Consider the following 10,449-nt stretch of genomic DNA (forward strand, 5'->3'; position numbering starts at 1 on the left):
CTGTCAATGCAGTGCAATTCTGGGTGATAAGAGACTAAAGGGAATTGACAAGGGCTCCACTCCATGACAGGAAGCTATTGAAATGACACATATCACCCACTGATGGAATAAAGTTGCATTAATGATTAAGTGAAATTTGCTTAATTTGTGTACATAAAAAAAATGCTGTTAATTGAGCTCCTTATTGTATAACTTACTGTCAGAGCTTCTACATCTAATGTCTAGATACAGTGCATCCAGAAAGTATTCAGACCCTTTACTCAGTACTTTCTTGAAGCACATTTGGCAGCGATTACAGTGCAGAGTCTTCTTGGGTATGACACTACAAACTTGGCACACCTGTATTTGGAGAGTTTCTCCCATTCTTCTCTGCAGATCCTCTCAAACACAGTCAGGTTGGATGGGGAGCGTTGCTGCACAGCTATTTTCAGGTCTCTCCAGAGATGTTTGATCGGGTTCAAGTCAGGGCTCTAGCTGGGCCACTCAAGGCCACTCACTCCTGCGTTGTCCTGTTGGAAGGTGAACCTTACAAAAAAACAATATTTTCCTCAATCCTGACTAGTCTCCCAGTCTCTGCCGCTGAAAAACATCCCCACAGCATGATGCTGCCACCACCATGCTTCACCCTAGGGATGGTGCCAGGGAGTTCAATCTTGGTTTCACCAGACCAGAGAACCTTGTTTCTCATGGTCTGAGAGTCCTTTAGGTGCCTTTTGCAAACTGCAAGAGTGCTGTCATGAGCCTTTTATTGAGAAGTGGCTTCCGTCTGGCCACTCTACCATAAAAGCCTGATTGGAGGAGTGCTGAAGAGATGGTTATCCTTCTGGAAGGTTCACCCCCCAGAGGAACTCTGGCGCTCTGTCAGAGTGACCATCGGGTTTTTGGTCACCTCCCTGACCAAGGCCATTCTCCCCCGAATGCTCAGTTTGGCCAGGTGGGCAGCTTTAGGAAGAGTCTTGTTGGTTCCAAACTTCTTCCAATTAAAAATGGAAGCCACTGTGTTCTTGGGGACCTTCAATACTGCAGAAATGTTTTTGGTACCCTTTCCAGATCTGTGCCTCAACACAATCCTGTCTCGGCGCTCTACGGAAAATTATTTTGACCTCATGGCTTGGTTTTTGCTCTGACATGCACTATCAACTGTGGGACATTATATAGGCAGGTGTGTGCCTTTCCAAATCATGTCCAATCTATTTAATTTACCACAGGTGAACTCCAATCAAGTTGTAGAAACATCTCAAGAATGATCAATGGAAACAGCATGCACCTGAGCCCATTTTCGAGTCTCATAGCAAAGGGTCTGAATACTTATGTAAATAAGGTGTTTCTGTTTTTAAAAACTTTTTTTTGCTTAGTCACTATGGGTTATTGTGTGTAGATTGATGACGGAAAATAATAATCAACTTTAGAATGAGGAGTAACGTAATGTGTAAAAGGGAAGGGGTCTGAATACTTTCCGAATGCACTGTATGTTACATCATGACTAAAGTTGCAAAAAACGTTTCTGAAATATGTGCATATGACATGCAGTTTGATTAACATTGACTTTATTGCATGTCTGTTTTAGTTGAGTTGAGTAATGAGACAACTTCAAGTGCAGACCTGAGAGCTATTTTCAAGTTGTTACATGTTAGGACTAGTAGCTGCTAGCTAGGTAGCTGAATAAAGCCATGTTTGGTAACAAACACGGCTTTCATTGAAAGCGGCTACAATGTGGCATTTCCTACAGTACAGAACAGAAGAACTACTTAGCTAGCTAGCTATCAATAACAAAATAATTGAAAAGTAGTTCATCTTTTGAACCGAATAATAGCTGTTTGAAACATACGGATTGCTCTCAAACGCAGTAGATTGCACGATGATGATAATATCATAAGAATATGTTAAAGGCTATTTATTTGGATGTGTAAAAGTAAATCAATATGATTTACAGATTTGAGTATCTGCGCAGCATCTTGCTTAGGTTGACTCTCGTGAATGAGCAGCAATGTTACCAATGGGCGGGAGCTTCTGAAATTTAGCACATCATATCCAATGATGTTAACGGGGTGGCTAAAATAATCCAATGAAAAGCTATTCTGGACAGGATCCGGAAATTACAACAGCCAATCAAAAATAGTTGGCATTGTTAGCTATTAAGGCGTTATACGTATACGACGTTAGCTAGTAGCAAGTTTCAGCAGAAATAAAAAGTGGTTTGTCGGGTACTCGTTTCATTCATTTCTTTCGAGGCCGATTATATTGTGCTTCCCAGTACTTAAAGGTAAATACAACGTCTCAATTATTGATTGATTTATTATAATATGCAAGTCACCAGTTTGGGAAAATGAGTGGACATTGATGGCCTGCGTCTGCCAACTAACGTTAACTTATCTGTATTAGCTAACTTAGCCAGCAGCTAACATTAACAAATGGTAACTAGCTAGTTGTCTTTTTTTAGTTAACTGTCTGCTTTTTAATTGCAATACACGTGGTTAATGGTTAAAACTAGCTAACGTTAGCTCCCAACTTATTATACATATAGCTACGTAAGTTAGCTAGCTACTTTAAGGAGGTTATAGGGCGCTAAAAGTATCGTTAGTTGACATGTGTTCTAAATGACCCATTTGTTTCATTGCACAGAAGATGGCTGCTCCGGATATGCGTCTCAACCACACCATATACATCAACAACCTCAACGAGAAGATTAAAAAAGATGGTTAGATCTACCCCCCCATTTGTGTTACTATTTTGCCCTCGTGTATATTTGTTTACCCATCAACCATGCCAACGGCTCCTTGCCTAAACATGTCTTGTTTGTCCCCCAGAACTGAAGAAGTCGTTGTATGCCATTTTCTCTCAGTTTGGTCAAATCCTTGACATTTTGGTGGCCCGCTCCCTGAAGATGAGGGGTCAGGCCTTTGTCATCTTCAAGGAGGTCAACAGCGCCTCCAATGCCCTGCGTTCCATGCAGGGGTTCCCATTCTATGACAAACCTATGGTGAGCTACTGCCAATACACATGGTACAGATCAGCTAGCTTTTGCCTGACACATGTTTTATCTAGAGAATGATGATTCTCCAGTATGCAGCCCTGTCCTTTAAATAGTCCTGTCGTCAACTATACCTCTTTCTCGTCACAGCGTATTGGGTACGCCAAAGGGGATTCTGACATCATCGCTAAAATGAAGGGCACCTATGTGGAGCGCGACCGCAAGAAGGAGAAGAGGGTCAAGGGCCCAGAGGCTGCAGGGGCCAAGAAGGGTGTGCCAGGAACCCCTGTAGTACCCATGGGCCCTGGAGTTCCAACACCCATGCCTGTAAGTGTTCTACTGTGAGACAGAACCACCTTTGTAGCCACTGTTAGCCATTGCACGTAAAATGTTTTCTTAAAGACATGTCTATCTAGAATGGCAGATTGTGTTATTCCACATGTATCGCTAATTGATCATGTGGCTGAGTTCATTGAACATTATTTTTTTTTTTTTCTGAAGGGAATGCCACCCATGAGCGGGGCTCCTCGTATGATGCAAATGCCAGGGCAGCCCCCTTACATGCCCCCGCCAGGGATGATGCCACCTCCTGGGATGGGCCCTGGGGGGATGCCCCCTGGTGCCATGCTTCCGGGTGGGATGATGCCAGGGCAAATGCCCCACGCCCAGGTATGGATCACGTGTGTTTATCAGTGTTAGTTTATATCTTGTCAGCGCCCTTTTTATTAACTAAACAGCGGGTCTGTTTAGTGGAAAGCTGTAATCATGAGTTTGTTTGAAGTTCGTCTTACTGTATAATCTCACTAACTCATTACATTGATAAATGTGATCTTCTTTACCTCCAGGTTGCAGAAAACCCTCCCAACCACATCCTTTTCCTCACCAACCTCCCAGAGGAGACCAACGAGCTCATGCTGTCTATGCTCTTCAACCAGTTAGTACCTCTTCATTGTATCATGTACCTGCTCATGTACTCCTTGGTGCAGTGTGAAAATGTAATGTTTATTTTTCCATGTTCTGTAGTATTGGAACACATCTGTTCTGTTTGCAGTTTCCAATATTGTGGTTATGTTATCTACTAGTGTTTGTGTATTTTGACAAGTATAGACCCTTGATGTGTGTGTCTCTTTAACAAGTCTGCCTGAAGTTTTGTCCTGATGTTGACTGTTTTCCCACTTCAGGTTCCCTGGGTTCAAAGAGGTGCGTCTGGTACCTGGTCGCCACGACATCGCCTTTGTAGAGTTTGATAATGACGTGCAGGCTGGAGCGGCCAGGGAGGCACTACAGGGCTTCAAGATCACCCAGACCAATGCCATGAAGATCTCATTCGCCAAGAAATAACACACCAGAGAGCTCCTAAATGGTTTACAATCTCACACACACACACACCAGAGTGACCTCCTCACCTTACACTATACCAGCACAGAGCTGACTACTAACCTGTCCTTTGCCAAGAAGGCGCAGTGCGTTACTTGTCCACACACACACACACACACACACACACACACAGAATAACTGGAGATGACTTGCCTTGTGTCTGATTGTAGGGTACCGACGGTTTAGAGCACAGGCGTAGACAGGCCAGCATTTTGATGATTGCAATGCTGGCGCTAGGCTCAAACGATAACGTGTAAGGAATATATTGGTATAGTGATTTGATGTTAACATAGGACAGTTAGCTGACATTTGCGTATCCATAGCTCTGGTTGAGAACATTTTTAATTCAGTCAGTTTCTGCACCCATTCTTTGAGGATAATATCTGGTGTTCGTATGTAAGTATATTTACATTTTAACTTTTTGTATGTTGTAAAAGCATTGCACCCGGGGTCTGTTTCACCCAGACATTGTACCTGGAGCGTTTCTGTTTGATTAAAACCTGCCTTTTCTCATGACTAATGCTGTGGGTGTTTTCTGCTTTTAAGTCTGGGGAGACGCCAGGGGCTGTATTGTAAACAAAACTGGAGCAAACCGGGCCGGGTTGGCTTAGATTGACAACTATATATTGTGTCAATGTTTTATTGAAAACAAATACATTTGTTCATTGAGCACTTCTCTCAAATACGTTGTTGGTTAACTAGCAAATGTTGTATATTATAAACGCCCCCAAACCACCTACGATTCCCCACATGGCAGCGTCTCATTGTTGCTAGCTGACTGTTCAAAATTGTAACACATGTCTGCCGGCTCCATCGATGCGCGTATCTTTTTTGTAATGTCGGCCAACTTGTCTTATGATTTAAGCCTTTCCTTCTCGAGCACAATTTAATATTACATGGAGAAGAGGGACCTGGGCTGCTATCCACAAAAGCATCTCGGTAGGAGTGCTGATCTGGGGTGAGGTTTGCCTTCTAGATCATGACTGATTTTATATGGACAGATCCTAGATCAGCACTCCTACTCTAATATGCTTTGTGGATACAGCCCCAGGTCTTAGTTCCGAACACTTATTTTGAGATGTTTGTTACACATGGCCCCAGATATGGGTTCTTGCGCATTAATGTCTCTAGACTAGAGATGTAATTATATCTATAGTGGTTCAAACGGCCTACTGTAACTTCATGAACATCTTTCACTGAACCAGTGTTTCAGTATCAAAACCACCACTATGGCTGCAATGATGATTAACACCCTGATGAGGGCAGTGTTTATCAGTGTTTTCCATGGTGTGTAGTGTAACCACATTGAATGATAGTGGACTCTCGTGCCAAAAGCCAGTTTCAGCATGGGCAGTGCCATTGAGGTCTTTCACCATTTTGAAGTAGTGAACTTGGTGGGCCTTCCTATGGGTTAAGGAAGGATAACCTGGATAAAATTATCAGGAGGGATCAGCCTATAGAGAATGATGAAGGCCTCTAGTGGCCAAAAGACTAACACCGGCAGCGCCATTGAAGGCTTCCACCATTTGAACGTCAACTGGGTGGGACTTTCAACTTCATTGGCTGATCCCTCCTGTTGACCCTGTTGGAGGCATGTCCAACTTGGTCATCAGGAGGGATCAGCCAATTGTGAAGAAGAAAATGGACTAAGGATGTGCAGAGCCTTTCAGGCTGTCAGACACTACAATGGCACAGATATAATAATGAGGCCTCTTTCCATCTCTATGGATCAGCCAATGAATTATACTTGTGAGCAAACCTTCCGTAACTGCAGGTGGCAATAAATTGCCAACCTTGGCTTCATACCTGTTCAAACATCCCACTCCAGCTGGCAATATGTACCCTTTCAGTTTGTTTACCATCTCATAGAAGTAGTAGTAGAAGAAGAAGATAGACTACATCAAAATGTCGATGCCCAGGCTCTCACAGACACTATAATGGGACAGATACAATGTTGTGTCCTCTAACTAATGCAGTGAGAAATATTATGCTTTTCCCAACATGTTGCAGTAGGTGGACTGGTGGGACTGTAGTCCAAACTTTGATTTGGCCTCTTGTCTACACTTTTGCACTCCCCTTGATAATTCTGAAATCAATTAAAACAATTTGGGATAACGTTTCCATTTGATTATTATAACCTATAAAGTAATGCGATTTCTTTCTGGAGCGTTGCGTCATAATCAAATGGCTCTGCGCTACCACGTAAATCATCATTGCTGACTCACTCTCTGCCCTTTCTGGCCTCAGCCACTGCAGTTTCATCTAATTCCTAGCATGAATCGGACAGCAATGCCTGGATAGCCCATTTCATCAATGCTATTTTCCCTTTGTGCTCACTTCGTTTAAAGAAGTTTTGGAGATTTAATTTAAGACGTTTCCTCTTTGAATGTCTTTAGCATTGATTGTGTCTGAGTAGGTGGGCTGTGAGCCGATAAATCAGCACAACCTACTTTTTCATTTTTTCAAGTTGCTGCTGTCTTGGAGCTAGAATTGGGAACATGTACACTGTGCTAATGCTAATATTTTAAAAAAAGAGTAACTGAGAGCATTGTACACTACGGCGAACTTAGCAAATTAGGCATTTGTGGTAAATACATTGGAGCTGCCATCTTTATGCACCTTCGCCATTAAGCCTTTTTTTTCTTTACTTACCCAGAGTCAGATGAACTCATGGATACCATTTTTATGTTTGAAGGTCGCTACTGCTAGCTGTTCTTGTAGACTTCCAGTATTGCGCTAACACTATTAGCCTTGGCTCCAGAAACGACCTTCAACTTTCTACAAACTTGCATTCAGTGACGTAAAAATGATTGATGGAGTTTATTACACAATTAAAAGCAGTAGACTGCCCCAGCCAGAGACAACATTACACACGTTTAAAAAATTATCGAGGATAAAAACACAATGAAGCCCAGAGAATTATTTCCATTGTGGTCCTCATCAAGTTCATTTGACTCTGGGTATGTCGAAAAAAAGGTCTTAGTTGCCAAAACGTCGTATTATGCCTTTAATGACCGCTGATCTGAAAGGTCTTGATAAGAAGGAAGCAATGAGTGGGGTTCACAGGATGACAGAAAGGACAGAAGAACAGTTGGATAACAAAGAAAACACTTTATCACGTACAAACCTTCTTCCTCTACGTGCAACGAGTGAAAGCATGACCGTGTTTATCTCAATTCTACAAGGACAACACATATGCATTTTAGCCCAGTGCTGTATGTTGGTTATCTTTGAACGCGGCAGGTGATCTTCTAAACGCATATACATAAGTTTCACACTCCAAATGTCATGGCCTCATGTCCATCGGTTCACCCCTTATTGCCCTATATGGTGCTACCTTGTGGTGTACCGTGGCCAAATTTGAATGCAACAACTAATCATTCTCAATTGAGGAGTCAATCTGATTTATGGGTCATGAGAATAAAAAATAAAACAGTTATTTTAGCATTAGCATATGTGCTAATGTGCATCTATAGGTATAGTGCAGCCATGTTTGAGTGCAGCAAAAAATATATAAACCATTAAAGACTGATGTAATAAGTCTAAATACAAAATCTGGAGTGGATCTGAAGTATGGTTCATGAGGAGAAGATGATTGCAGATGATTTTGAGCATTAACGTTACATATGCAAAGAATGAGTTGTTAATAGTTTCCCTTTTTTTATATATATATCAATACCTTTATTCAGGGTGGTTCATCATATTAGCGATTGCAAGTTTCAAGTTGATAGGGCCCTTGGAAGTGGATTTACAGTGGTTTCAATGGACATGTGAAATCTGATTTTTGCTATGTCATTAACTCAGCTATCTTTCGACCATTCCCTTAGTTTTTCTCAAACTAAGTTAAGACATGTACTTTGGGCCTACATTTCAATTTGGTGTTATTTGGGTCACGAGAATAAGTATTTTAAAGTATTATTTTTTTTTTGCATTTTAGCATATGTGCTAATATGCATCTACTAAAGTATTCAGACCTCTTGACTTTTTCCACATTTTCTTACATTACAGCCTTATTGTAAAATAGATTAAATAGTTTTTTCCCCCTCATTAATCTACACATCAATCTATACCCCATAATGACAAAGCAAAAACAGGTTTTTAAAAATGCTTGCTAGTTTATAAAAAAATAACATTTACCAAAGTATTCAGACCCTTTACTCAGTACTTTGTTGAAGCACCGTTGGCACCATACAGCCTCGACGCTACAAGCTTGGCACACCTGTATTTGGGGAGTTTCTCCCATTCTTCTCTGCAGATCCTCTCAAGCACTGTCAGGTTGGATGGGGAGCGTTGCTGCACAGCTATTTTCAGGTCTCTCCAGAGATGTTCGATCAGGTTCAGGTCCGGGCTCTGGCTCGACCACTCAAGGACATATACAATACCAGTCAAAAGTTTGGACATCAAAACTGAAATAACACATATGTAATCATGTAGTAACCAAAATAGTGTTAAAGTAGCCACTGTTTTCCTTGATGGCAGCTTTGCACACTCTTGGCATTCTCTCAACCAGCTTCATGAAGTATTCATTCACCTGGAATACATTTGAATTAACAGGTGTGCCTTATTAAAAGTTTATTTGTGGAATTTATTTCCTTCTTAATGTGTTTTAGTCAATCAGTTGTGTTGTGACAAGGTAGGGTTGGGATACAGAAGATAGACCCATTTCGTAAAATACCAACTCCATATTATGTCAAAAACAGCTCAAATAAGCAAAGAGAAACGACAGTCAATCATTACACACACCCCTGAGTGAAGGAAAAGCAGCCAACAAGTGCTCAGCATATGTGGGAACTCCTTCAAGACCTTTGGAAAAGCATTCCTCGTGAAGCTTGTGGCTACTTTGAAGAATCTCAAATATATTTAGATTTGTTAAACACTTGTTTGGTTACTACATGATTCCATATGTGTTATTACATAGTTTTGATGTCTTCACTATTATTCTACAACGCAGAAAATAGTAAAAATAAAGAAAAAACCCTTGAATGAGTAGGTGTGTCCAAACTTTTGACTGGTACTGTAGCTAATTCCACTTTGACATTATGGGCTATTGTGTGTAGATCAGTGACACAACATATAAATGGAATCCATTTTTAATTCAGGCTGTAACACAACAAAATGTGGAAAAAGTCAAGCGGTATGAATATTTTCTGAAGGCACTGTATTAGCCCAAAACATGATAGATTTCTGAAATAGTCAGATGTGTCCATATCACACAAAAGTTAATTGTCATTTGGGTACATTTAGGAATATAATAATGGTGTCCCAGTTTATCAAACCTGCTATCCCAGTCTACCAAATGCGTTCTGAAAATATGGTTTTGACTCAGTGTACACAAATAGGTGTGACATGCCTCATGTGAATATGTTAACATTAGCTTTTTTGTGTGATTAGGAAACATCTTGAGGACTTCAGAAATGTATCTTGTGTCAGGCTTACAGTATATCGATCAAATCAATCAAATGTATCTTTCAGCAGATGTTACAAAGTGCTGATACAGAAACCCAGCCTAAAACCCCAAAGAGCAAGCAATGCAGATGTAGAAGCACGGTGGAAAAACTCCCTAGAAAGGCAGGAACATAGGAAGAAACTGAGAGAGCAACTAGGCTCTGAGGGGTGGCCAGTCCTCTTCTGGCTGTGCCGGGTGGAGATTATAAGAGTACATGGCCATTAAGGCCAGATCGTTCTTCAAGATTTTCAAATGTTCATAGATGACCAGCAGGGTCAAAGAATAATCACAGTGCTTGTAGAGGGTGCAACAGGTCAGCATCTCAGGTGTAAATGTCAGTTGGCTTGTCATAGCCGACCATTTAGAGGTCAGAACAGCAGGTGCGGAACAGAGGGAGAGCGAGGGAGAGAGAGAGAGAGAGAGAGAGAGGGAGAGAGAGATGGGAGAATTAGAGGGAACATACAGGACACCAGATAAGAGTACATAGCCATTAAGGCCAGATCGTTCTTCAAGATGTTCAAACGTTTATAGATGACTTACAGGGTGAAATAATAATCACAGTGGTTGTTGAGGGTGCAACAGGTCAGCACCTTAGGAGTAAATGTCAGTTGACCTTTCATAGCCGAACATTCAGAGGTCGAGACAGTAGGTGTCG

The 10,449-nt window shown here is 41.4% G+C and overlaps 1 protein-coding gene across 1 annotated transcript; it reads left to right on the plus strand.

The window, feature by feature from the left end:
• Window positions 1–2,117: 2,117 nt before the first annotated feature.
• LOC139382441 (U1 small nuclear ribonucleoprotein A-like) lies at window positions 2,118–4,864 on the plus strand. Its single transcript, XM_071126492.1, has 7 exons — window positions 2,118–2,263; window positions 2,623–2,698; window positions 2,808–2,980; window positions 3,122–3,298; window positions 3,473–3,640; window positions 3,817–3,905; window positions 4,153–4,864. The coding sequence occupies exons 2-7, from the start codon at window positions 2,626–2,628 to the stop codon at window positions 4,310–4,312; spliced, it is 840 nt and encodes a 279-aa protein (XP_070982593.1). The 5' UTR covers window positions 2,118–2,263; window positions 2,623–2,625; the 3' UTR covers window positions 4,313–4,864.
• Window positions 4,865–10,449: the final 5,585 nt, after the last annotated feature.

The sequence above is a fragment of the Oncorhynchus clarkii genome, chromosome 24 (assembly GCF_045791955.1).
Source record: "Oncorhynchus clarkii lewisi isolate Uvic-CL-2024 chromosome 24, UVic_Ocla_1.0, whole genome shotgun sequence".
Taxonomy (NCBI): Eukaryota; Metazoa; Chordata; class Actinopteri; order Salmoniformes; family Salmonidae; genus Oncorhynchus; species Oncorhynchus clarkii.